Below are 14,256 nucleotides of genomic sequence, written 5' to 3'. Positions count from 1 at the left end.
TATACAGATAACCCCTTCAATATTCCGGATCGATTACAAGTTATGGTATGAAACAAGAATCTAACCTTCTAAAATTACAATATCTAAAATACAATTCCATTACCTCTTTACTAATTTCTCGTATTGATCACTCTGACACCTCCAAATCCCATTCAGCTGGAATCTCTTCACTTTTGCAGTCTATTGAAAGTTATTCACTTTTTCCCATATTTGATACTGAATGAAATAGGATTTCACAAAGCAAGAGTGAGCCAAAAATGTCCAGCAAATATCATAAATGGTTTCCAGGTATTTGATCAAAGAAACTTCTGGAAATGATTTTTGAATGATTTCACAACATCTTTATTTATTTAAAATAGTTTAGCGAATAAAACATCGGCCCTCATTGGCCTTTAATCATAAATCACCTTTTTTTATAAAAGTACAGTGAACGTTTTACTGATTCATCTCTTTGAATCAAATCTTTATTTGATTTTGTAATCATAAACTATTCAAGAAGGAATGCCGTTAATGGCGATCAACAATAAATTAGACTAAAAACTAGAAACAACATATGCACTATAACATGCTGATCAATCAGGATATAGTGCGGATCTATACCCAACGACATAGACCCAACCAACATATGGGGTACCCAGGGACTTTTCTGTAATCCTATTGTCGTCCCCGACCTACGCCGGCGGTCGCCCTTGCCAGCAACCCCGAGCTCGCCGGGAAACCTTATTCGAACCCAGAAACACACCAAACTGTGCAGAATCATAGAACGTAATGCCAGGGACTTATACCATAATTTAGAATCAACAAACAACGCATAGATTGATCGGAAAATCCGTCTGAAACTTCGCCGGCGACGAACTCAAATCTTTTTCCGGTGAAGTCGATTAAGCTGTTCCAGGAATCGTCTGTAAATTTCCAATATATCATTCGACTTGTTTTTCCACGATCTAGACAACCATGTAATCAATTTCATCTAATAACCCCTAATAAAAAAATGTCTAATTTTTAATTGAAATTATTCAAGAATATAAACCCTAATTTCTGAAATTCGAAAATTAAACTAAATTTTCTATATATTATTGAACTCCAAATTTAACATACAATATACCAAAATGATCAGGACAAAATTATCTACAAGATACAATCATCAAACAAACAAACAACTTCAAAATCAAAAATTCATATTTTAATCATAATTAAATTCGAATTAAAATAAATTAATAAGAAAATAACCTTGATTCCTGCACTAAAATTGATGATTGATTCAGAAAGTACATTTCGAGAGCATCGATTTGATATATGGCAAGCCCGAATCGGAGTTGGATAATGCCTTCGTTCGAGGGTTTGATTATCAAGAACGTAAGGAATAATTAGGGTTTTCTCTGTATTTTCTAGATTTTTACTGATAGATTATGATTATACGAATAAAATAAAATAAGAAAAGGGCTATTTATATTTTTGGAATATTGGTTCGTTTTGGATCGTATTGGATCGATTAATTAGTTACTTAGCCGCTAAGGAACTGCAAAAACGATCCGATTTGATACCCATATTGGATAATTATCCAAACCGGGCTTTTTATAAAACACTTTATACGAGAATAATGTAATATTATCCCGTCTTTTGAGAATACGGGTTTTCTTGATTTATTAAAATGATTATTGTATCGAAAATTTTGCGCCGGGCCGCGCACGTGTCAAACTGTAATCCGGATCGAAAAGGTCAAAACACGGAAAATGTCCGGAAACACCAGATTAGGTTATGAAGGAGTTTTCAGAAGAGTTTCGGGTTGTAAAAACGTAAAAACGGTTGAAGTAGAACGATTCACGGCTGTATAAAATAGTTTCGTAATTATTCAGAAAATAATTAATAAATTCATAAATCATTATAAAGTCATATAACACTCCAAAAATTACCAGAAAAATACCTTAATTATCTATATTTTATTCTGGACATATTAAAATTAACATATTCACATTTTATTGTATACAGACATCCAAATATTATTATCAATCATCGGATAATTCACCAAAAATTCACATAACAATCAATTAATAATTATTTATTGATAAAAATAATTAGACGCTATGTCCCGGATGTTACAATATGCATGTAATGTGCACACATGGGAACATGTATGTGTGTCTGGCCATGTTTCAGGACTTATTATTTTGGGCTATGTTTAAGTAAATAGCTATATATTATTTTCAACGGAAGAATCACCTTCACATATTTTTATGGGTTTGACAACGAAGATCCACTATCCATCCGTTTTATATTTACACTTCATTAACATGATCACTCAGGGGTCATTTGTTCCCCTAAGTTAAAAAGAATATATAAAAATAAGGATCTTCACTATAGATAAATTTGTTATCATATACATTACTATGTCAAATATAATATGGAGATATTGAAACTTATTAGATGATGTTACATACTACCGAGTTATCCAGTTGTATAGACATATTCCCGCTCATGCAACGACAAACCTAGGTATGTCCTCCAGTTTCGACATCAACTATCGTAGCTCCAAGGTTGGATCCTACATGACTCAAAATATAAGGATATAATATAAAAAGAAATATAATAAAATAAATCTTTGCTCTAATTATAAAAAACATAACTTCAATTTACATACTTTGAAAACAAGAATAGTTCGTATAAATATTCAAGGTTATATGTCAACTTTTACTAGTTCCTTGTTAAAAAATTAAATGCTACTACTCTTCTATATGTGAAAAAATTGAGTATTTTCCGCCATCTCTCGTGGGTAGATCTTTATTCCTCATTGGCCTTACCTAACCCTAAAGCTTGGGCAGTTCACATCTTTATATAAATTAAAAAAAGGTCACATAATATTAATATCTTTATTTAAATTTAAAATAGGATATATAATATTTAATCAAGTTGGAGAGAGAATCTTTGAACTTACTGATTAAAGCTCGACTGCCATTAAAGTTACAGTCTCTATCCCATATTTTACCATTTAAGGATGCAGTACCAAACATTATAGATGTATATAGGTCCTTGCAAACACATTCATCATTATTTTGAATATCGAGATGCCATGCACACTCTGGCACTCTTTTATCACCATAACGAGATTCTTGTGAATCGTTATGAGTAGCACTTGAAAAATGTCAAATGACAAATGTTAAAAAAAGCAAGAACTTTCAGATTTTTGTATTTTGTACATAATATGGAGAAGTTCTCTAGAAAATGAGAATAAAAATGGGTGATTAAAAGTAAAAACAAAGAAAAGTACTAGCAATAGTCAGTACAACAATATTATCAACAAAAATCATATAAATGTTGGTTTAATCCAAACCAAATAAAATGTATTTGTCTAATTTTGCAACTGGGTCATGTACCATGACTTGGTATGCAACGTCTTTGAGTGTTTTAAACATGTATCCAACAAAATGCATATAAGTAATTTATTATTCACAATATGATTTAACAAGAATATTCTTTTTTTCAATTTAATTTATATACCAATTAAATTGATGCTTTAAATTAATATCAATAATAATATATAGTCTTAATGTGTTATTATTCGTTTATTCAAGTGGTCAACCTATTTTACCTTTTGTAATATTTGTTTGCTAATTTAATATGGATTATTCATAGAAGGTCAACACTCTTTATCAGCTATTTAGTAACAGATATCATGACTACATAACTTAATTACATGAGCATATATTAACTTTGTACATACCAAGGCTTTACCAGTTGTTGGTAGTCACGTACCTCTTGTTTGCGTGGTGAGACAGCCATCGCTTTATTTTTCTCCTTATTAATCTTTATTATCGTGATTGCAACCGACAAACATAGTTAAATTTTAGTTGATTGGTGATGATGTTGATTGTAATTGTTAATATTTAATGTTTTTATAGAAACGAGTCAGTAAATTATAAATAAGTCATCAATTAATGTGTACTAACTGGTGGTGGATTGTAAGGTCTTGGTATAAATTTGGTGGTATGCATTTGGTAGTGGGCTTGAATGTTATAAATGGTGTCAGAGTTCTATTCCGTCAAAAGTGTAGAGGCAGTCCCGGGTTCCGTATGTGTGTGTTTGTAGGTTCGACCAGGATATCAACCGAATAAAAAGAGGTGTTTGTAATATCTCACATTAATAGTTATAAAAGCATGTACCGAAAAGCTAGTTTTTTTTACCCACATATAATGGAATGTTGTGTGCGGGCATGACACTGTGTAAAGCAATTGAAAGGCTTGAATTTAATATCAATGCTGATAATAAATATTTAAATTTAATATATATGGGTGGGAAGACTTTGGTTGAGCTCTGATGCCATGTCAAGTTACCAGTTGTCCTGAAATCTCAAGGTGTTCGGAATTGGGCTTATCACGATCATATCTCATATCTCAACATACCTGTCACTCGAAAGCCCGTTTATTCGGGTTTGAAGAGTGGATTAAGAGGTGTGTTATCTCTTTTTGAGCCTAGCATGCGGTCAATTAATAGTTGGAGATCTCTTCCCATTTATGGGCCCATCATAGTACACATTTCTTTATTACCATCTCCTTCCATTTATTTGGGCCCACCAATATAAAATGTCAATATTTTCAATAATTATTGAGAATATCGAGGGTAGTAGGGAGTTGAACGTGTGTCCTCCTCCCTCGAGCCTGAGCTCTGATACAATGTTAACTAGTCCTTCTAAAATTTTATGTTGGTTGAGGAAAGGCATGAACAAAATCTAATACTCTTTAATACTCCTCCTTAATTGTACTTTATTTTTCGCTACCATTGACAATAACAATTACAGTAAAACCTCTATAAATTAATATAGTTGGGACCGAAGAATTCTATTAATTTAGAGAGGTATTAATTAATCGATAAATTAATAATTATTAATTTATAGAGAATTTTCGGTAGCAAACAAAATTAACTTTTGATTAAATTTTTATTCACATAAATTTAAATAAAATGAATTGTACAATTTATATTTTATACTTAATTCAATTAATTCAATGTATATGAATTTAGAAAGTCAATGTAATGTACAATATATTAGATTCAAAGTCCATGTAGTGTATAAGTTAAATTCATTGTATTTTACATAGAAAATATTCAATGTATATTAGGAAAATTCAAAGTACATGAATTAATTTAATTCATTGTATTTTACATAGAAAGTATTCAATGCATGTGTAGTCATAAAATATATTATATATACTGTATATACTAGATTGGGGGAAAAATTATACAAACAAAACAATGGCTTCTCATCTAAAAGGTGTCACAAAATCAACAATGACGGATGAAGCAAGAAAAGCATTATGTGAATATAAAAGAGAAAATTCATCATGCACTCAAAAAGATCTCCAGTTGTGGCTCGAGAATAAGTTTCATCTAAAAGTTAGTCAAGGTACAATATCAAATACACTGAAAAGGTTAGCAGACTATCTTGCAGCTAATTACTTGGAGAAAAGAAAAGATATTAAGCGACATAAACCAGCAAAATATCAAGATATGGAGAAGGTTCTCTATGAATGGTTTCTCCAGTACCAAGATCGTGTTAATATGACAGGAGAGCTAATTTTAGAGAAGGCAAAAGAGATCATGAAAATTTTATACCCTCAACAAGATCAGGAGCACACTTTTTCTCAAGGTTGGCTTGAGAAATTCAAGTTAAGACATGGTATTAAGTCATTTCGTCGCTTTGGAGAAAGTGGTTCTGTTGATGTACAGGACGTGGAGAAGAAACTGGAGTCCATAAGGGAAAAAATAAACCAGTTCCCTATGAAAGATGTTTTTAACATGGACGAAACTGATTTGTTTTACAGGTTACAAGCTGATCACTCTCTTGCTACGAAACAACTTGAAGGAAGAAAACAAAACAAAGAAAGGCTCATGGTTGTTATATGTTGCAATGAAGATGGCTCTGAAATTTTTTTTTATGGATTATTGGAAAGTATGCAAAGCCACGGTGCTTCAAGAATGTTAACATGGGCAGCTTGAATTGTCATTATGGTGCAAACAAAAGAGCTTGGATGACTAGTGTACTTTTTGATGAATACATTCGTTGGTTTGATAGCCAAATGCAAGGCAGAAGAATTTTGTTTGTGGTAGATAACTGTCCAGCACATCCAAAAAATATTGAAGGACTACAAAATATTGAGTTGTACTTCTTGCCACCTAACATGACATCAAAAATCCAACCTTGTGATGCAGGAATTATAAGAGCTTTCAAGATACACTATCGCAGGAGATTTTATCGTGGGTTATTAGAAGGTTATGAGTTGGGACAATCTGATCCAGGAAAGATTAATGTTTTGGATGCTATCAATTATGCAGTCGCGACGTGGACGACAAATGTAAAACAAGAGTCAATAGCAAGGTGCTTTTAACATTGCAAAATTTGTTCCATAGATGAAGTTTCAAGCAATTTAAATGAACATACAACTCTGGAAGAATACATTCATGAACTTGAGGTGATGATTAAGGATCTAGGTTATCGTAATAAAATGGATGTTAATAACTTCTTAGATTATCCGGGTGAAAATGAATCATGTTCCGAGGTCCAGAGTATAAAAGAGATTGCAAACACCATCCTTGAAAATAGTGTTGAAGATGATCTTGAAGACGATACAACACCGTTGGAGCCGGTTACACGTAAAGAAGCACTCAAGGCATCAAAAATGCTTAATAACTTTTTGATGCAACATGAAAGCACCACACCCGAGCTTTTGGATGCAATAAGGAAGATTAGGGATGAGCTTCATGTTGATTTAAATTTTATGAAAAAGCAAACTACAATTGAATCATATTTTACAAAGATGTAATAGCTATATTTTTATGAATATAAGGGAATTATTAATTTATAGTTTTATTGGGACCATATTTTTATACAGGGTTTTTAAAAAAATTATTATCTTATTATCTTATCGAAATTGATCATTTTTTGAACTGGCCCAAGTCGGGACCGGACAAAATTATTAATTTAGAGAGATTATTAATTAATCGAGTATTAATTTAGAGAGGTTTTACTGTACAACCAATACCAATATCAATAGGAACAACAAATATTTAAATTAAATATATAGGGTCAGAGGACTTTAACGTGAGTTCTCCTAAAATCTCTAGGTGTTGAGAATTTGGCTTATGAAGATTTGCTCATATCTGAACAGATATAATATATTTGACTTAGTTTTAGAAAATTAGTTTGCATAAAGAGAAACACACTTCATGTTACGAAAAGTTTTCTATGTCTTATGAAGGTACAATACATTATATATTACTAGTTTATAAACATGCAGGATTTTTTATTTTTACTTTTTAAATACATATTTGCATAAATAGGTATTATTAGTAAAATATTTAATACTTTAAATTATATAAAAAATCTAAGTTAAAATTTAGAGAGAAAAAATGGAGTTTCAATAAAAAAATCAATTTATTGCATTTCAAACTTTGATTTTCTTCGTTAGGCTATGTTAAGTTCTATAAATTAGTTTTTGACAATTTTACATACTGTCATAAGAAACTAGGGAAATAATTTTTAATTTTTTGATGATTTCAAAATTATTATCAAATTGATATAATCCAAAAATTGATGATAAAAGATGATTATCAATTTTACTTTAAAATTTCTATTCAATTTATTCTTTGTTTTGATTTCTAATATATTTTACAATATCTACTAGACTGAATTTAGATTATTCGAATATAAAATATACATGTGTATCAGATTTAAAGTCTGTGATTTATTTGTTTATTGTAGGCCATAATGATTTTTAATAGAGTACTAATTTCGAGCTAAATAAAAATTTTAAATAAAAAACGTTTGTTAATTTGAAATAGGTAAACAAAAAGGATTCAAACTAAAGCCAAAAAGATAAAAATATAATCATTTATTATGTTTTGTTTTATTTAATTTTGTGTCTACCTTTATTTCTATAAATAAGATTTTAACAATTTTATAATTGAGTTATAACTTACAAAATAAACCGAGTTTTTGGGCATAATTTGGATATTATTGATATTTTGGGCCTACATTTTGGGCCAATAATTTCACTAATTTGGATATTTTGTGCCTAAGCTTTTTTACCATAATTTACCCTGTTTTAATTTACTTTGTTTAATTTATAAGGGCCCATTAAGAATGAACAATCTAGAATTCTCGAGAAAGTCTAATATTCACAATATATAAGAGAACTCGGCTATATAGTGGTGAGCCTAAAAGTATTACCACATATATGTTTTAGCTTCATTCATCATTTTCTTCTAGCTTTTTCTCAATAAAATTACATCTTCCATCTTATATATAAATCTAGTAGAATCCATTCCATTTTATCAATTTGAGACATGGATCTAATTCATTTTAGATGATGGATGCACACCTTGTTTGGAAGCAATTGTTCCAGCAACATATATGGTATGTAAGGTGGCTGCCATATATAAATGTGATATCTCAAATGATCTTTCATTTTTTGTTTTTCATTCGTAATTATGTATCACAAGAATATTATAGATGTTTTAATGGCTAATTTGTTTAATTTGATTAGATCTTTTACTAAATTTTGAATAATTCCAAATTAGTCAAAAGCAGTATTACATTAATGATAAAGGTTGAACCCAGTTTGGTTGAACAAAAATATTTGCACAACAATGCATATTTATTATTGTTTGCAGGAAACAATGAAGAAAATGCTCCCTGAAATCAATTATATAGGGAGGTAAGCCAACCAATCAAATCTATTATAAATTCTCCTTTTTCAAATTATTAGTTCATTATTTGTGTCATTTGTGTGGTAGTTAATTAACAAGTGTACTAAACTGTTACTTATTTATTTTTTTATTATAAATTATTAATATTTTATTAGGATAATACTAGAGGTAAGAAAAGAATCCAAATGATATATGTTATTTGTTACACATAAACCCTTATTTACATGAACTCCACTCATAGTAATATTTGAAATTATCACGTCAACAATGCCAAATACCATGTCATTTGTACCAAATTTTCTTATCTAATTTGGTATGCCTAGCACTAGACATTTTTTTAATATAATCATACATGTTGCATTTAATTCCTTTTTTGAATAGGATACTTTTTCAAATATTACTTTTTATTCAATAATTATAAATAAATTTTATAGTAAAATCTTTATATGCTTCTTAGTTTATTTAAGTTAGAATATAAAATATTTATAGTAGAAAGAAGGAAAATAGGAAGATTCTGACAATCTTATATGTCGATAGTTGTGCTTACAGTTATACTATTAGAAATAACATGCCTTATGATTATTGTTATGGTGAACACTCTTGTTTTTAAACATGGATCTACTAATATATAGAATATCATGAAGGTGAGCGTTCAATTCCTCTGAAACTTTTGGGACCTTCTGATTGTGTGTATCTTCTCATCTTCAAAATACAAATGGTCCTGGTAAGCTGACTATCTGACCTCCAGTTTTGGGAATATTCTGATTTGGTTGCTTATTATTTACGTTACTGTTATAGGTTGTTAGATGATAAGGACAACTGTGAGGGCTTTGAATGACAAGAACCATTTAAGCCGTCAAAAGGTTGGTGGCTAAGTGAAAGGTTGCTGGCTACATCAAAGTTGCTGGCTAAGTCGAAAGGTTGCTGGCTACGTCAAAGGTTGCTGGTTACATGGAGACCGAGTTCCATGTGCCAAAAACACCCCTTCATGAATTCGAGTTGACTCACAATCTTAGACAGATGAAGAGTTTTGGACAACTCGTTTTAGCCAGACATTGGTATACATGGTGGAGGATCTCAAGAAAGACTACAGGAAAAGGGGAAGTAAGATATGTTGAAGAAGGCAAACTTGGTGATGAGGAAATCAGCCAACTCCACAGGAAATTCAGAGATATTGAAAAGGAACTTAGTGACGCTGAATTGAAGAAGGAGAATAGGGACAAGGCCTTGTTACTATTACCAACTCAGCAAGCTGGGGTTGCCGAGAAGATTCAGGATTCGTTCTATGTTAAATCTGTTCATGGCCAAATCACACAAGATTTAGTATAATAACTATTCTTTTATTAATCATTGAAATATTTAGTGCCTGCGTGATTATCATTTTTTTATATTTATTTTGTATAATAAGGATTGTTTTAAAAAAGGCATGGAGTTATGGTAAATACAAATGTTTGTATTTTTGTGTGATTTGTTATTTCGAATATCATGTGTTCCCCGCTCTTAAGTAGAAACCATAACTCAGATAAATAAATAATACTCATTATATACATTATCAAATTGAATAAGATATCATGTTACCATTATTTTCCCATTCACTACAAAAAATGACTAGACTACATTGCTCGTTTTTAGTACCGACCAAATACGGTTGGTTTTAATTAAATACGACCGCAAAAACAGTAGTTTTTCCGAAGCTAGTCATTTTAAAAAAAGTGTTGTATTTAGCAAAATACGAGCGGCTAAATATAATGATATAAATATGATAGGCTTAATACTACCGCTCTATTTCGATCTGATCGTATTTAGTATATTTGAAATTAAATTTTCACCAAAAAAATGAATTTTTCGCTCATAAAAATCAACATGACTGTCTTTGGTCATAAATCAAATACGACTGAGTTCTGTTGTAATTTAAATTCGACCCTATTTTGTTATATAAATATTATTATATTTCATTAAAAATGATGAATGCATGTTTTTGTTAAATTTAATATGACCCTATTTTGTTGAAAACGAAGGGCACGCGATTTCTGTTTAATATAAAAATTACCAAATTTTGTTGGAAAGAAGCGCACCTATTTTTTGTGTAATCTAATTACGGCAAAATTTATTATTTTTTAAGGTGCATATTAAATTCGACTGGCTTAGTTCATTGTTTTGAGCTTATTAATTTGACTCGATTATGTTATTTTAATATAAGTTGAAATAAAAAAATTGGTTGCTTTTTGCCATAAAAGTCTCCTAACATTGCAACCAAAATATGCAAATATCAATGAACTACATTGCATAATAAGTCAAGCAATACATACACCTGTCACGGTATAGTTATCTGAAAGTCACAAAAATGGCAAACATGATAATGATAATTAAAGGGTGCATAAGATCATTCGGTGGATGTTGTCTGTCTTGAGGGAGGTCTTGGATGATTAGATGATAATGACCATATAGGACCTTTGGTGGGAACAATAGTTGTCAATGTTGTTGTATTATGTTTGGTTTTCTATGGTTGTAGTCAGTAAAGGGTAGTTAGAAGTTGAGGGTAGGAAGGGGGATGTTTTCCAGTTTTTCCTCTATTTTATCGTGTTGTATCATTGTACCTTATGCTCGAACTTATTTTACCTAAACTTCTTTATTATGCACTGTTGAAGCCTTATATAAATCTTTCGCCTTGTAAACCCTGGAAATCTTTTTCAACTCTTTTACATACCATGTTTCTAAATACCTTATAAATCATATCTAGTACCATGAGGACCTTAACTGAGGAGCGAATTATGTAGTAATAGGATTGCATGTGCTAGTGGGTAAAGCTTAAAATCCACAAATGGTTTCAAAAAGAATCTTTATTGTTATATATGCCATGCTATCATATTACTAAATAATTGGTCACATCACCAAACCACCAATCAAAAAAACTCAAACCCAAGACCAATAACTAAACCAAGATACTCCTATGATGAACCGATGTGTTCAACTGTTGCAACAACATGTAGCCCCTAAAGTCAGAAACTTCAAACATTTTCAGTCCGTGTGCATCCCCCATAGTTTGTAGGATTGCTGGAACCGATTAAAGCTCAGTCGTGGTTGAGAGAAATGGAAAAGCGTTCGAGTTAGCGGAAGTTAAGGATGAGAAAAAGGTGTAGTACGCAAGTTATTACCTTTAGGTTAAGGCAAGTTATAGGTAGAAATATTCAAAGGCGCTGCTTGAAAGAAAAGTTATAATCTGGGGGAAGTTTACGGAGATGTTTTAGAGAGGTATTTTCCAAATTATATACAAGACCAGTTGGAGATGAGGTTTATGAATTTGAGACAAGAAGACGTGATTTGTTTTAAGCACAATCAAGAAGTTCACTATTCGATGGAATGCCCAAGTGAAGCATGGAAGCCGTAATTGACTTATTTTAAACGTGGAAAGGTGGACCATATGGCAAGGATCTGTAAAGAGCCTATTCAGAAGGCTAATTTGCTAAGGATTACTGGACCATCTCCCTCTGCAGCACCAGCAGCTCAGCCAAGGGCTAGAACGTTCAACATGACAATGAAAGATGTTATACAGAATGTGGATGTGGTGGCAGGTATGCTTCATATAAACTCAGTAGAAGTTAAAGTGTTAATGGATTCTGGAGCAACTAAATCCTTTATTGATGAAAGTGTTATTGCTAGATTAAAGTGTGTTGCATACCCTCTCGAACCTAATTTGATTAGAGAAGTAGCGAATCAAGAAAGAGTTACGGCCAAGAGAATCTTTCCCATTTATGATAGGATTATAGAAGGTCGGCACTTTTCCGCAGACTTAATTCTTTTTAGGTTAAGAGAATTCGATGTTTTATTCTGGATGGATTGGTTTTGAAACCACTATTTGCAAATCGAATGTAGAAATAAGAAAGTGAAATTAGAGACCAAGGATGGTATTGAAGTGATATTCAAAGGAAAGAAGCAAGAGAAGAAGTTTCTAATGGCTATCCAAACGAAGAGACTGTTACGATATGGGTGTGAAGCGTATTTAGCACATGTGAAGGATGTTGAAAAAGAGTCCTTAAGGATCGAAGATATTCTAGTAGTTAAAGATTTTCCCAATGAGTTTTCAGATGAATTATCTGGACTACCTCCAGATCGAGAGGTCAAGTTTACGATTGATTTGGCTCCTCGATCGGAATCAATATCGAAAGCTCCCTATCGAATGGCGCCTGTCGAGATAAAAGAGTTAGCGATGTAGTTGCAGGAATTGCTGGATAAAGGAGTTATTTTCCTGAGTGTATCCCTGAGGGGTGCACCAGTGCTAATTATAAATAAGAAAGATGAAAGTCTGATGCCGTGTATCAATTATCGCAAATTGAATGAGTTGAGGAATAAGAATAAGTATCCTCTACCGCGAATCGATGACTTGCTTTGATAAATGGGAAGGAGCTACTTGTTTCTCAAAGATTGACTTAAGATTTGGGTATCATCAGTTGAAGATTAAGCGGACGCTATACCCAAGACGGTATTTCGAACAAGATATGGACACTATGAGTTCTTGTGATGGCATTTGGATTGACAAATGTGCCAGCTACATTTATGTATCTCACGAATAGAGTATTCAATGAATATTTGGATAAGTTCATGATCGTATTATTTATTGATGATATCTTGATATACTCCAAGACGGAGGGAAAATACATGGAACATTTGAGGATTTCTTTGGAGATTTTGAGGAAAGAGGAGTTATATGCAAAGTTTTGAAGTGTGAGTTTTGGTAAAAGGAAGTTTAATTTCTTGGACATGTAGTGAATAGTGAAGGTATTAAAAGTAGACCCAGCCAAAATAGAAGCTGTGACGAATTGGGATAGTCCTAAGACTCCTATAGAAGTCATAAGCTCTCGTGGATTAGTAGGGTATTACAGGAAATTTGTACAAGATTTTCCTAAGATTGTTATCCCATTGACTAAGTTGAGAAGGAAGAATGAAAAGTTTATTTGGACGGATAAGTGTGAAGGAAGCTTTCAAAAGTTAAAGAAAAGGTTGGCAACCATATCAGTGTAGGTTTTACCCAACGAAAAGGTAAGTTTGTGATCTACAGCGATACTTCGTATAAAAAGCTAGGTTGTGTGTTGATGCAACACAGGAAAGTGATAGTATCTGTGACAAGGAAATTAAAGCAACACAAGAAGAAATATATTACACATGATCTAAAATTAGCAGCGATTATATTTGCCCTTAAGATTTTGAGACATTTTTTGTATGGTGTAAAGTGTGAGATTTTTATGGACCACAAAAGCTTAAAGTATATTATTACGTAGAAAGAATTGACTATGTGGCGAAGGAGATGGTTGGAATTGATCAAAGATTATGACAGTATTATTTGTTATCCTCCAGGAAAGGCGAATGTTGTAGCAGATGCGCTAAGCCATAAAGAAGGGTTGAATGTGTTAAACTTCATCTGAGGAATTAATCAAGGATTTTGGGAAGTTGGAAATAGAAGTGTGAATTCTAAAAATTGGAAGTGAGGTAATGTATGCAATGACTTTTTAGCCGAAAATTTTAGAAAAGATTTGACGTCATCAAGAACAAATAATGAACCAC

The 14,256-nt window shown here is 31.8% G+C and overlaps 1 protein-coding gene across 1 annotated transcript; it reads left to right on the top strand.

Annotated features, from left to right (window-relative positions):
- Positions 1 to 5,244: 5,244 nt before the first annotated feature.
- On the top strand, positions 5,245 to 10,026 carry LOC141673304 (uncharacterized). The gene is made up of 3 exons (XM_074480040.1): positions 5,245 to 5,941; positions 6,400 to 6,752; positions 9,637 to 10,026. Exons 1-3 carry the CDS (start codon positions 5,245 to 5,247, stop codon positions 10,024 to 10,026), a joined length of 1,440 nt encoding a protein of 479 aa, XP_074336141.1.
- The last annotated feature ends 4,230 nt before the right edge of the window (positions 10,027 to 14,256 follow it).

Source organism: Apium graveolens, chromosome 7 (genome assembly GCF_009905375.1).
Source record: "Apium graveolens cultivar Ventura chromosome 7, ASM990537v1, whole genome shotgun sequence".
Lineage (NCBI taxonomy): Eukaryota > Viridiplantae > Streptophyta > Magnoliopsida > Apiales > Apiaceae > Apium > Apium graveolens.
The sequence above is the reverse complement of the archived record's forward strand: the minus strand, read 5'-3'. Positions and strand labels throughout refer to the sequence as shown.

What these genes read in the sequence shown, in the direction of transcription:
- LOC141673304 (XM_074480040.1), top strand. Translation starts at nt 5,245, where the DNA reads ATGGCTTCTCATCTAAAAGGTGTCACAAAATCAACAATGACGGATGAA. An exon ending in TTTTTATGGATTATTGGAAA is followed by an intron (nt 5,942 to 6,399) that starts GTATGCAAAGCC and finishes TTTGTTCCATAG; the next exon opens with ATGAAGTTTCAAGCAATTTA. An exon ending in AGATTAGGGATGAGCTTCAT is followed by an intron (nt 6,753 to 9,636) that starts GTTGATTTAAAT and finishes GCTACGTCAAAG; the next exon opens with GTTGCTGGTTACATGGAGAC.